At 33.8% G+C, this 14,170-nt stretch overlaps 1 protein-coding gene across 1 annotated transcript; it reads right to left on the minus strand.

Annotated features, from left to right (window-relative positions):
* Window positions 1–218: 218 nt before the first annotated feature.
* Window positions 219–11,312, minus strand: LOC113734930 (calreticulin-3-like). The gene is made up of 14 exons (XM_027261707.2): window positions 11,157–11,312; window positions 10,923–11,030; window positions 10,239–10,431; window positions 8,905–9,163; window positions 8,548–8,604; window positions 8,412–8,459; window positions 6,998–7,084; window positions 6,855–6,912; window positions 4,897–4,964; window positions 3,677–3,772; window positions 3,545–3,601; window positions 3,387–3,452; window positions 1,310–1,345; window positions 219–584 (listed from the first exon to the last, which is right to left on the minus strand). Exons 1-14 carry the CDS (start codon window positions 11,251–11,253, stop codon window positions 573–575), a joined length of 1,242 nt encoding a protein of 413 aa, XP_027117508.1. The 5' UTR covers window positions 11,254–11,312; the 3' UTR covers window positions 219–572.
* Between the last annotated feature and the right edge of the window lie 2,858 nt (window positions 11,313–14,170).

Genomic DNA, 14,170 nt, shown 5'->3' on the forward strand with positions numbered 1-14,170 from the left:
TTTGAGTTCAAAACTCATATAATAGTGTGAGATGAAGTTGAACCCTTTTTATATAAGTTCAAAACCCGAAAGTCTGAAATCCGAAAATCTATATAACTTATGAGCCGAGTTTAAACATGTTGAAGGCCGGTCCAAAAAACTTGATTGATACCCCTAAAATGAACAAAAAAGTAATAAACAGAAGCCCCGTACAGACTACATTATCGAGACACGGAAGAGAAATTACAATCGACAATCTTTTAGCTTTTGTAATTGAGCCATTATTACCAACGTTCTATCTCAATAAGATGACGTGATAAGCTCCTCGTCTGCTACCAGTCTCATGGATCAGTAATAGAACATATACGTACTGTCCGCCAAATGGGAAGAAAAGACTTCAAACATGGATGAAGTGCTACATAGACAATCTTGAAAAGCTCCCTAAAAAATTTTAATTGCTGACTGGAGCCTGCTTGGACTATGATTCTAATGTTACAACAATTATTGTACAGCTAGAGTTTGACACCTTCTTCAGCAACCACTCCATGCATTTTCTGGCAAAGCCAAATTCAATGGCATCTCTGAGGAACCCCTTAAAGCTCATCCTGCGAGCAGCAAAGAGGAGAACGGTTCAAGTCAATAAAAACATGCAGTCAGGGAGATTAAGTTTTGACTGAGATTGCTCAAATGTTGAGTTAATTAAGTTTTGACGATGGTAATGTTAGACATAGCAATTCAATGAACAACAAGAGATGGATGGCCATTGAAGAAATAAAACCAAGCACAAGCTGATAAAGGCTGTAGCTCATGTCAGATCAATGAAAGCAAGCCTGGCAGTGCAATATGAGCTTTATGTAATTCACATCTAGCGCAATCAAATTTAATCAGCAAAGCGGTGGCAACAATCTTTTCAATCTGAAACTTAATAAAGAGACAGAAATCTTGGTAATTTGATTGCATTAGCTCACTAGCTGAAGAATTTGGTTTGGTCTCTAGTGTTATTGCTATTTAAAGTTGATTATGAGTAACTATTGAAAGATCTGTTGATTGTAATTAACTACCTGGAGTATTTGTTTTCAAAGCTTTGAAAAGTCAATAGCTATTTTAAGAGCACGTATTGGATATATATATATACAAGAAGTTATCCTCAGCCTGAGAACGAGGCCTAAGCCATGTTGTTCATGTATTAAAATTTTCTTTAAAGAAGAGTAGAGAGAGTTAACACAGATCATATTAAAAGGTGATTGGGGTTGCAAAATTTTCATAGTCAAGAGAGTATTTTAGAATTTTAGAGAGTGAGAGAGGGGGAGAGAGGATATTGGAAGCTTACATGGTAGTCGTAATCTAAGTATTCATCGGGATCATGCTGCAAAGATACATACCAGAAGTTAAAATTTATAAATATTACAAGCTTTAGAACAAATCCTACAGTAATAAAGCACAATTTAAAGCAAAACAAGAGATTTGCAACAAATAAGTGATCTTCACAAGCTATATTACCAAATGACTTCCTCCACCCCCTTTCTCAACATCAACCAAGAAAAAAGAAAAAGAACATAATGAAACAACAAAGAAGAAGCCTAGATTTTAAAACCTGTATAAGAGATTCAAACAAAATAAACTATCCATTCAAGACTGAACCATTATGGTGACATGAAATGTAAGATAAGCTTCCAAATTTTTCTAAGCTGGGAGTCAATATTCTCAGAAAGGACCCGAGACAACAGGCTAATAGATGCTGCGAATCAAGCTAATCAAGCTCTAGATTGAGGGCCATTTCATTTGTGATTCCGTCTTTGTACACACTAGCTAAATGCCTTGCAGATATCCATACTGTTCCTTTCTGTAGATGTTGGCATGAACATCTTGTAACTACTTAGTACCAATTATGAGGCCACCTTCTTCATAGATTTGCTAATTCGACCCATTACCAGCCACTATTGTGTAAAATATGTAAAAGTTACCCGTGCTTGATAATCCATGAACCCAGAAGGAAACCCATTTTGTTGAGATAAAGGGAGAAGCTCCCACCGCATGTCTCACCATTTTTTTTTTTAAACAGTCTTCAATCCTGTTAATTTTGCTGGGTGAATATATGCTATCCCAATTGATTACTTAGCAGCATCTCAATGAATTATAAATGTTAGAATGCTTAAACACATGCTATTAACTGTATGTTACTCTTTCGACAAAAAAAAACTGTATGTTACTCAAGTTGCTGCACACTAATTAACAATTCCTACATGTCCATATTCTCTTTCTCTTGAAGCCTTGACATCCTTATCAATAAGGTTATTCACATCCAGGACTACCTAATACGCACACACTCCTAGATTTGCAGCCCAATATTAATGGCACTGAGGCATATTCTAATACCAACTATAGTAATCCGGGTGTCGCACCAAACAGAAATTACTTACTGGATGCTAAGTACTAACACAATATACTTAAAGACTATTAGTTTTCCTAGTTACTATACACGAATCAACAGTTCCTACATATTCAATATGAAATCTAACGAGCCAGGATTGAAGGTAGGCACACCCTCAAAGAAGACAGCAATTTTAGAGCCCTAGTAAACCCAAGATGTATTGAAACTTTCAAGGTACTTGTGTTAAAGATGGGCATCAGAAGTTTCTCTTTTATAGTTGCCCGGCACTCTGATAAGTTAAGACGAACCCACCAAGCTATGACAGCTGATTTATATTCCATTAGGTAGATTGTAACAGCATAAAGTTAATGGGCTTCCAAACTCTGAGATCAAGACTTTTATAAAATTTTGTAATGCCAACAAAGCTACACTGAACTAAACTTCACCCCTACTAGGCTAGAGAGAGACATGATTAAAAAGACAATCAAGAAACCAATGATTGGAAAGACGACAAGTAAATGGATGTCCAAATTTCATCAGTGCTATTCCTGCCCTCAACTTGAACCTCCTGGTAAAGCATAATGGGTTAGGAAAGACATGCAAAACTTATAGTATAGACTCAGGGAAAATGTTAACTGAACTGGGGAAGATGCTGGTCATATGCATTGGGAGGGTTTAGAAGGTTGAATATAACCTTTTACATACTGTTTCTGAATTTTAAAGCATTTCATTGTTGGATAGCCGTCACTGTAGGAATGAACTAAATTAATTTATTGGGCAACCAATTGAACAGAGGAGAGATTTTCCATCGATATTGCTTGTGTCTTCACTAATAATGCTCCTAGCCAGCTGTCAGTCATATGCCACTACATGAAGACACGCACGTCTATCTCTCTCTGACTCTCTCTAGATTGCAAGCTATAGCACTTTGAAAGTAAAAATACAGGACACATCGTTTGCAGCAGAAAACAAGTTAACTTCTGATGTGAAGTAATTATATGAATTGACATAAAACCAAAAGCAAACAGGTAATTACCCTTCTATGGTGCCTCCTGCCTCTGCTTTTCTTCTTTCCACCATCTTTGTCTGCTCTTTTAGCGTCCTACGGATATAATATTCAAGGCACCAATATTATCCTAAGATAAGGAAAATCAGCATATTCAACCATAAGTTGCTTGAATAGTTAGGATTTACCTCCTCTTCTCGCGCTATTCGGATTTTCTCTGCCTCCTCAAATGCCTCCTTCTCAGCCTAATTGCAGAGAATTAGATGAGTGGAATACACATTTCAACTAAATCTATAGATTGTAGCAAGAATACTACTCACCACTCGATTTTTTTCCCATATTTCTTCCACAACTTCTTTTGCATATTGAGGATCATCACAGATTAAAATATTGTCATACACTGAGCCCGCTTTGACCTACAGATGTTTTAAAAAATGTTAAAAGAGTGAAATCTCTATAAAATTTGTTATAAAATATAACTCGAAAACTCAAAGATGAAATAAATATGGCATATTTCGTGAAACACAAATACTTGGAAGGAACCTAAAATCTTCTCTGAAGTCCCAACATAAGAAATGTCTAAGGATGTGGTAAAATAGATGAAGAAGAAAGGCTGTCAACGAACTAGCCATGTAACAGTGCTGATACTTTTAAAAGAGTATTACCCAAGAAGATGCAGTAAGAGATCTAACCAGGAATAAACCTGAGGATGTGAACATTAAAAAGAACAAAAAGAAAGAAGGTGGCAAAGCAAGAAAATTATGCATTGGAAGATTGCAGCTGAGATCCAGAAAACACAGTCAAGAGTAGGGCTGCAAATGAGCCGAGTCGAGTCGAGTCGAACTTTGGGCTAATCGAGCCGAGCCTCGACTAAATTTTACCAAACTCGAACTCGAGCTCGAGCTCGACGAGTTGGCAAATTTAAAGCTCGAGCTCGAAAAAAAATAAAAAATAATTATTTTATTTTTAAAAAAATAAATAAAATAATATTTTTTTCTTAATAAATAATAAAATATTAAGGATATATATGTAATTTTACTATTAAAATAAGAAAATAAAAAAATATATATATACTTAAAATAAAAATATATATACTTAAAATATAAAAAATAAAAAATATTATATATATATATACTCGAACTCGCGAGCCGGCTCGCGAGCTAACGAGCTTAATATTTTGAGCTCGAGTTCGACTCGAGCCAGCTCGAGCTTGACTTGAGCCGCTCGGGATCGGCTCGATTTGTTTGCAACCTTAGTCAAGAGATACTGAAAATTTGAACAGAAAACAAACACCTTTAAAATTATGTATCCACAATTTAGAAATTTATCTATCTGGATGGGTTGTTTTTGAAAAGCTCTGCTGTCAAAAAAACTTTTACCACGTTTTCCACCACTGTTTTATCTCACACACACTCTTTCCAATAAAGTGACTACAGTAACAATTTCCCAAAAGCACCCACAAAAAAACCATCAACCTTAGTTAAAGTAAAGAGAGGAAAAGAAATTTGAAAATAAAGAGGACGGGAAACATATGTCTGACCTGCCAAACTTCGATGCCTACATATTTAATTGGTTTCCAAACATAAAGGTCAGGATCGTCTTCAAACTCTGCAAAATAGAAGGAAAGGGAGTAACAGGAATATGAGTATGATTTTTAAATGCAAACATATATCAGAAAATGCCATTTGCAAAGGAGTGAATAAGGCACAGGACAGGTAGAAGCCTTATATCCTGCCTTCCGCTCAAACAAAGCAACAACGGAAATGAAGGAAACAAAAGAAAGCCAAAAGGATAAGCAGAATTGGAAGAAGAAGACAATTTTGAAGATATGTTAAAATTTTGTTAAATATTTAAATGCAAATGGCATTGACCTGTTATTAGTATAATCTAACAACAAGAAGAATGAAAACCAAAAAGAGCCTGTTGTCAAACATAGTCAATTGATATGCAATAGATGATTCCAGATCAACAGATGCTATATCTAAGGGGCTATGACTGCACTTCAGCTTGCTCATCAGTATTTAACAAACAGACAACAACATTCATGGCCAAATGTTGGTTCATATCGTATTCTTCTTTCCCCTTCTCAGTTGTTAATCCTTTTTTGGGTTACAGAGTATCAGCATAAGTATCCTAAGATAAACTAAGATAAACACACCCTTTGGAACCTAATAAGTTATCTGGATCCTGCATTCTACATCGCTCCTTTTTGTTTTCCTTCCTTCTCTAACTGCAGACTTGCAAAGAATAGTAGAAATGGCAAGAAGACGATTTATTTCAGTCATCTTTTTGACTGCTAAATATAATAACACGAGGACCATAGTGAGAATCCTGATTCATAGCAGTGATGGTTGTTTCCAGTGCAAATTTACTACTTGGAATCGAATAAAATAACTAAGGATGCCAAATGTTCTCAAAGGTTAGGCGTCGTCTTATTTCAAGTAAATGCTCTCAAATATTCGATTAAATACTTATGCTAACTATAGAGAAAATTTATTAGTTTGTTTTAAATGAGTTGATAGGCAAATTTGGGAATATCGGGTATTAATCAATGAGACGCAACACAGAAGAACTTGAATCCTTGGAACTTGAAGAAGAAACAAAAAGGTCACGATAGGGCTGCACCAATCAAGAAAATGGCCAATATCTTTAATATTCCATCATGAAACCTAAATGGCTACCTCTTGATATGATGATCATACAACGGCCACACTAGAGAAGCTACAGCACTTATAAATACGAACTGTATAAGGTCTGCAAGTTACTAATACACCCACTCTCCTCCCCAACACAACTTTCTCTTTACTCCCCCCCCCCCCCCCCCCCCCAACAAAAAAAAAAAAAAAAGGAGATATACAGATAACTGCTACTTTATTCCATCCAACAGGTGAAAAGGAAAAAGATAGAGGAAAAGGGAGAGCAACACGTTTGAAATGCTCCCTAGCAGACGAGCATAACATAGTGTTACTTTACAGTTCACTACTCTGACAGCGTTTTGTAGACAGCTACTTTCAAGTGTCAAGTGACAGTTCCACATTGACATCCTCAAGACTTTCAAGCTAATTAATGAAGATCTCTGGCCTTTTCACACATTGCCAATTGGTTTTGAGCTAGATCACCAGATCATGGTAATTCTTAATCAAGGTTTTAGAGTCGGGTCTTGGGTTTTAATTCATAATCCCCCATCCACAGTTTCAAATGTAATAAAGTCCTTAAACTATCATGAGATCTCATCATGCACGTAAGTCACATGTGAGAGGGGTTGCAAAGGGACAAAGTCCCACCTTGATTTCAAAAAACTTTCGAGTGAATTTAAACAGATCTTTCCACCCGACTGCCATTTTTTATATTTAGCTGGATGCTTAGGTTTTTTATCATTAATGATTAAAATAAAGTATCCTGTAAATGCCTCTATCTAACTTCTTATGACTAGGAAGCTTCAAATTAAATAACTAGAAGAAGTGAGTGATTGACTCATTCCTTTTTGAGGAAACCTACCTGGATTGTCAATCCATGGAATCTTCCACTTCCCCTTGTAATTGGGATTCTTGATTCTCTGCAACCCAAAAGCGTTAAAAGTCAAACACCACACAAAACTAATAACTTTTACGCTTCAAATTGGTGTAGTGGTATATTAGCACCTTGGGTTTCCATGGACCTTTGTATGCTGGATTTGGTATCTTCTTGGCTCTCCATATCCCATCCTCTTCGTCATCCCAGTCAGCAGGCTATCAACCAAAAGAAAATGTTTTATGACATTAAAATACTATATTAATTATTGATAAATCAACAGCTTGTTAAAGAATACTTGTATAGTATTGTTCTTTGGAAAAATTAGTCATGCTGGAAAGGTATATGTGAGTTCTTTTTTGATAACCCAAAGCTTGTTCAAATTAACTTAGACAGTTGTGATTCTTTGGAAAATTCACAAGATGGTGGAAAGGTTTATACGAGTTCTTTTCAGATGGTTTACATATTTAATTTTGCCCTGTGTTTATGGTAAACTGCCTTATCATAAAATTTTTTCAGGAAAGAGATATAAATCCACTGTTGTTGAGAAACTTAAATAAGATTGGACCAAAGGGGGTCCAACATTATCCATCTTATGTCTTATATATGGTAAATCTATTGAAATTTATTCTTGAATAAATTAAAAATGCATTTTTTTTCCTTCAAACAGTGAATCCTGCCTGTTCTCAAGTTTCATAAGTCCAAAAGATAAACAATTGAGCTGCATGATACATCAGGAAAAAACAAAAAAGAATGGTTTGGCAATGGGGGTATGGCAGTGCTCCATGCCAGGGCAACAGAGCCTACAAAATCACAAAACTTTCTTCTTTATTATTTTCCGCATACCATTGTTGAGAAAAATTTAGTGGCTTTCATTTCAAGTTTTACCCTATATTTTAAGCTGACTTACTTAGACTTTAATCTATTCCAAATCTTATTCAACAAATTACTTCTAGCATTCCTACTCTTATGTGCCTGAGTTTTAAGTTTTTACTTTTAAATTAATATAAATTCAATGCATTGCAAAGCCAGATTAAAGTAATCACAAGGCAAACCCTTTTGATATCTAGAACAAAGTATTTCAAGAAAACATGGGTAAGCGGAAGTTATTTGTTACTTACAATAGCCATTGGGCAATTACTTAGGGGCATTAATTTTTTTAGGGTACTTCAAGGCATTAATGGAGAACTTAAAAGTGTTACACTAACAAGGCTCACACTTTTATAGAAGTAGTAAATTGGTAATGTAACCATCATTCTGCCAGTCATACATCCACAAATAAGCAGATACTGAACCAATACACATGGTAAAATCTTCAAAAAGGGTAACATAGAGGGTCAGAGGATCTGAGAACTTTCAAGGTGTTCAATAGAAACGGTGTGATGGCAAAATATTATTGACTTGTCTTTTCCTTTGTTATAGTTTTTTTTTTCAGTTTCACATTTTTACATTCTACTAGGTGGTGTTGTGCAGCCATCCTCAAAGTGTAATATCTGATTAAGTAGATGCAAGCAAGAAATGCAGTAAAATGAATGGTCTAATAACCTTTTTAGCCTTCGGATCTGGTATCTCTTTTGGAATCGAGTCATATCCCTGCATAACAAGGACACATTCATGAATGTAGAAATCCTGAAAGATAACACCATTGTTCATATAGAGCAAAGAGCTGAAGCTATGATACCTCTGGTTTAACATTGTTGGGGTCATTAATGTATTCTCTATCATCCCAGTCTGCTGGCTGGAAAGACAAGTATCTATATTAGTCTTTGAGAGAAGAAGTATATCAAAAGGGGATAGACATATATTTGATAATAAACATGCACGAGGATTGCTTTGAGTATACGTGGATTTGTCCTCATATTAAAAAATGTTTATGATTCAGTACATGACTTGATTCACATCTAGAAAAGCAGCTATTGTTCTATGTTTGTTAATTCAGTAACGGGTTACAACATTATCAGACCAATAAAGATAATTGAAAACATCTTTCCCTAGAAAACCTTCCAAATGCTCATAATATATGATCAGAGAGCAGTACCTTTTTTGCATGCACATCTTTTATTTTTGGTGGAGGGAGGATATCCCAGTCTGAATACAGGCTTCCAGATTCTCTTTCTCGATTATCGATCAAGATACTATATGTTGCATCAGGTCTTAAAATGAAAGTGTAGAAGTGAGTTAATTTGTCGGTTTCGCACTCTATCTCTTTTTTAATTGGGTAATTCTGGCCCTGATATGATACTATAACTTGGAGTTTTTTTGTCTGCGTGCCACATATATCTGGTCCAAACATAAAACTGCATCAAAACAGCCAAATGGGTCATGCTAAACTTCCATAAAATGGTATGGAATGAGTTAAAAATTAATGAAACAATAAACAAACTAAAAAAAGGAGAAATTATCGTCTAATTGTCTGTAGCAAAGGTTTCATTGGAAAATTTCAATTCCAGTACTAATGAAGTTCACTGGCAAGCTAACAATTCAATGACTTTCAGGATCAGTACCTTTGTTAGCAATTAAACTCATGAATGAAAATGACTAATTTTAACTGATTACATAATTACATTTATCTATTTGGGTTTGCACAACATTCCATTGCATGAAACACACATGGATTTTTTTTTCACACATGGATTTAAGAATATATACAGCAGCAATTTGTGTCCACCATTCAGTTTCCTAAGAATCTAGTAAATCACATTAGTATAAAGCAGTGACACAATTGTCTTATCAAGTGGAAAACTAGGAATAAGAGTTATAACAGCTATAAGAATTTTAGTGCTTATAAAGAGTTGCAGATTACTATTTCTGCTATTCTGAAAGAAGGATAAAAATAAACTATTTCTTTCCAAGTTACAACTTGGGCATAGCTCAAAAAGTTTCCATATCATTGGACTCCTAAATTGGCTCTTCCATCACTGGTTAGGATCATTCAATCATTGTGGGAAATCTAGATGACCCATTGATTAACCCATTCAATCATTGTGGGAAATCTAGATAACCCATTGTTCACTCATCATGCCAGCAAATTTCTCTTCTTTCTCATTTCCTTTTTCCCTTTGATATTAAAGGAGTAATTTGATCAGTCAATCATGCCACTCTAGATCCTTATACTAATCTCCAAAGTGGAAGCTAAAGGTAAAGGTATATGTTATTTGCTTCAGAAAATTTTCCTTTCTTCTGTTTCTGAAAAATTTCTCACCAAATACCATGTCTGTTTCTTTCTTTCCCTCAAAGGAAATGTTTAAACATTTCTGTTTTTCTTTAAACCAGAAGCCATACAGATGATAAACTAAACTATCAATGGACCTTATATATTTCTACAGTTTTGAGATACACAAAAGTAAAAGGTTGCACTAACAGGTAATAGACCTGTAAGGAGTATCGCCACCAAACTTCTTTTGGTTCACATAGCCAGAGAGAAGCTTAATGTATCCTCCACCACATTCGATGTCTTGTTCAATCTTTATGGAATATTGAACCACTAGAGTTCTGTTCTTGTTGCTAAACTCAGGTATCTTCGCAGATATAGCATAATGCCTGGCGTCATTATATGTTTGCAGGCCTGCATATGATACATAACAGATTAATAGCTAGCAGAGTGTCAGTAAACCACCAAGATAACACGTTGAAATGGCTATTAATGTCCTCCTCAAGGAATGGTAGGACAATTACACAAGGAAATAAAACAAGCATCTCTGTGATTCCATCTGCTATAATTAAAATTTCACATTTTGGGTAGCTATAAAAATTCTGACTTGTATCATCTAGCTGCTTAGAACGGGAAATCAATCAGACAGTTTGATCTATATCAGACGCTATTGAGGTCCTTTCAAGTGCTAAGTTTCAAAAATTGAAAAATTTTCATTCAAGGATTGCCAACCATATTTCATCCATATTCAACACTCTATCAGGAAATTTCATCCATATTCAACACTCTATCAGGAAATTTCATCCATATTCTTACCTCTGCTGATCAAACTAATCATCCATCAGGCTGCAAGAACTGATATATCTATTCATACAAGAAAACAGAAAATAGAGGGAAAGCTTCACCTTTATCATCAGGATCAGCAGCCCATTTACCAGCTGTGTGCTTAAAAGTTCCTGCTTTTCCTTCACTCCTCTTCCAATCTGATAAAACCCACCTATCTCTCCACCCATCTTTGTCATTTCATTGTTCAAAAAAAAATTTGCAATAGAATTTTCTTAGCCCAGAAGCACCCAAAAGAAAAGAGTTAGATTGCGGAATAGAAAGAATAATTGGCCGGCAAATTATAAAATATGTACCTTCAAAGCGCTCCTCGAAGATTATTTCTGAAGAAGTGAAGCAGAAGATTAGGAGGAATATAAGAAGTCTGAGAAGAAGAAGAAGAAAATTTTCCATGGTTATTCAGCTGAAGCTGAAGAAGAAGATGAAGAAGAGGAGGAGTAAAATAATATGAGAGAGGGAAATTACAAATAGAGTGTATTTAAGAAGTCATTTCTTATGAAAATGTCCAAAATGTGTTCCAAAACCACAGAAATGCCATTTAGCATCGGCCAATTTTCTTTAGTTTCTTTTGTTTTTATTTAATCATTTTATGGTTTCATGTGAGCTTTGGACTTTGGACTTTGGAATTCTTTTCCTGCTTTGCGTGCTGTTGAGGGGCAATTGGCAAAGATTTACGAGGCATTTAAAATAAAATGCACAAAAGATTAGTTTGTAAATTTTTATATGCATTCTATTAACTCAAAATTATTTTTCTCTTTTTGTTAGAAATTGTATTAATCAGAACTTTTTTCCTATTCATAAATTTATTAATGAAAATTAATTATGACATCGTAGAAAGAAGAAGAAATAATCCAAAGATGGAAAAAGTTCAAATGCATTGCACAGTGGACCACTACTGTTTTTTTCTCTTTTTCTATACAAGGTTTTTTCGTAAGTTCTATGCAAATGTACGATGGATGTAGAAGAGGAAAGTAAGGATTAAAAAACGTGAAATCATTGTTTCAATTATTTGTTAACAATAAAAACGTATATAAGCTTTTGTAAAGTAAATAATTTTTCTTTCTAATATCAAGTCTTCAAAAAAAAAAGTCTTCTCAAACAAATACATCAATTCTATTTGTGTGTTCTTTTGTGAGGTAATTTATTAGTTAGCAGTCAAGAGAAATAACATCATCTATTTTCCATTTTGGACTTTTTTTTATAAAATCATTGAAATTTTTAAAATTTTTGGTGTGATATAAGCAACCCTACTTCGTAATCAACTAACTAAAAAAAAATAAGAAATTTTCAAAAGCTGTTCGTATCACCATAAATCAAGCAAATCTTGCTATTCATATAACAAATAGTAAAAACTATGAACTAAGTATTAGATTTTGAATTCTATGAACCATATAACAGGCAACCAAGAAAAAAAAAAAAAGAAAACAAAAATCTACTTCATGAATTGAGAGTCTTTATGTAATTATTCTAGCAAGTAGTGGCAATTGTGTTGATTCTCTGGCTTCAAAGAAGGTGCTCCAAGTCAAGTCCACCGTTGACTGACTTGACTGCATTTACTTTGAATTTTCGCTTATTGTTTAATTGAAAGTGACTTGCATCAAATTGCTACGGAAACGCAGGACTTGACTCGATTCTGTCCCGTCCTTTTTCCTCCATTAACCAATCTAATTTATTATTGCCCCCAAGACCCGTTCGGAAGAAAAAGTGGGCATGGGCCTCAAGCACTTTGAAACTGGATACAATTTAGACTTTTCTTTTTTTTTTTTTTTATTTTCTAATGGGGCAAATGTTCTAAAATCTTTAAGTTTTAAGATTTCAACTTTAGTCACTAAATCAAAATCTCCTCGACGGTCATAATTTAGTTTGTTATTTTTAAAAAAGAAAACGTTTTCACTAGTGAGAAAGGGTTACGCAGACGTGCTTATTGTTGGATTCTTGTTTGCTTTTGTTTCCGGCAGTTCAATTTATTCAGGTCAGCAAACCCAGAGATCCCAAAAAAGAAAAAAAAGGGAATGCAGCAAAACTTTACGATATTAGTATGTTCTATGTGAGTGACGTGTGGCTGTACTGGAGTTCCTCATCGCAAAATACAAAAGGCTTGCACGTATCCTGTTCCAGGTATGACTGTCAATAGGGACAGCTCAGTCCGAGCTCGATTCGATTCAAAGTTCATCCATCTAACTTTTTATTGGGTTAAACTGAGATTGAGCCTAAATATTATGTTCGAATTAAACGTAAGTCAAATTTATGATTTATTAGGCTCAAATTCAAAATAGATATATATGTAATACATTAATACTTTGGTATATATTAATAATATCCAATAAATATATAATTACTAAATACTAATACTTATATGTCAAAATATATCAATATATATCAGAAATATTAAATAAGCAGTATTTACTTTACCAGTTCTTTCTCAACTCAAGAGTTAAAATTAACCATTCTGTTGCTTTCTTGAGGGCTAAAATTGGTAGGTCATAGTTGAAACTCTAATTTTCTTTTTGGTTTAGAAAACTAGCATTCTGACTCGTGCTATGCACATGTTTATATTTCGATTCAAAACAATACTTATATATTATAGTATAAGATAAAGTATATAAAAAAGACAAAAAAATTTAAAGAAGTATATGCTTAACATGTTAAAAAAAGTTTATTTCATAAGTACAAAATGGACATTCTTAATTTTAATATCTTAAATAAGTTGAAACCAAATTTTGTTAACCTATTATTTGTCAATATATGATAACAATTTTAATAAAATAATTTAATTTATAACAATTTATATGATAGAGCAATTGTAAACTTATTTATCAATATATCATGTTATACCCATATATCAAAATTTTTAACATTAAAAATATAAAGTATAACTAATTCATTTTCCTCAATTTTAGAAAAATTTTCTCTCATTTTGTAATCCTAAAATTGTTGAGTGCTTATAGAATAATGTTCTTCTTGAATTTTAATATATATTTAAAATAATCTTTGTAAGATGTGTTTCAAAATTTTCAAATTTATTAATAAATATCACCTTTTCTATCATCTCTTACTTGCTAATTAGTTATCCACTGTCTTCTATGACTTTTAGACTCCTTAACACGGTGCCATCTTTCCTGTTATATCCTTACAATTCCATTCTTTCTTCTCCCCTCTCTTCATCTAATCTTGTAGTAATTTACCTTTATTTTTCGACTTTTCCCACAACTCTTTAACTTCTTGCTATTCTCTTTCTTTTGTTTATAGCTAACCTTTAACTTTCTTTTTTTGCCACCCAATTTTCTATTCTTTTCCCTTCAACATTCTC

Source organism: Coffea arabica, chromosome 3c (genome assembly GCF_036785885.1).
Source record: "Coffea arabica cultivar ET-39 chromosome 3c, Coffea Arabica ET-39 HiFi, whole genome shotgun sequence".
NCBI classification, from domain to species: domain Eukaryota; kingdom Viridiplantae; phylum Streptophyta; class Magnoliopsida; order Gentianales; family Rubiaceae; genus Coffea; species Coffea arabica.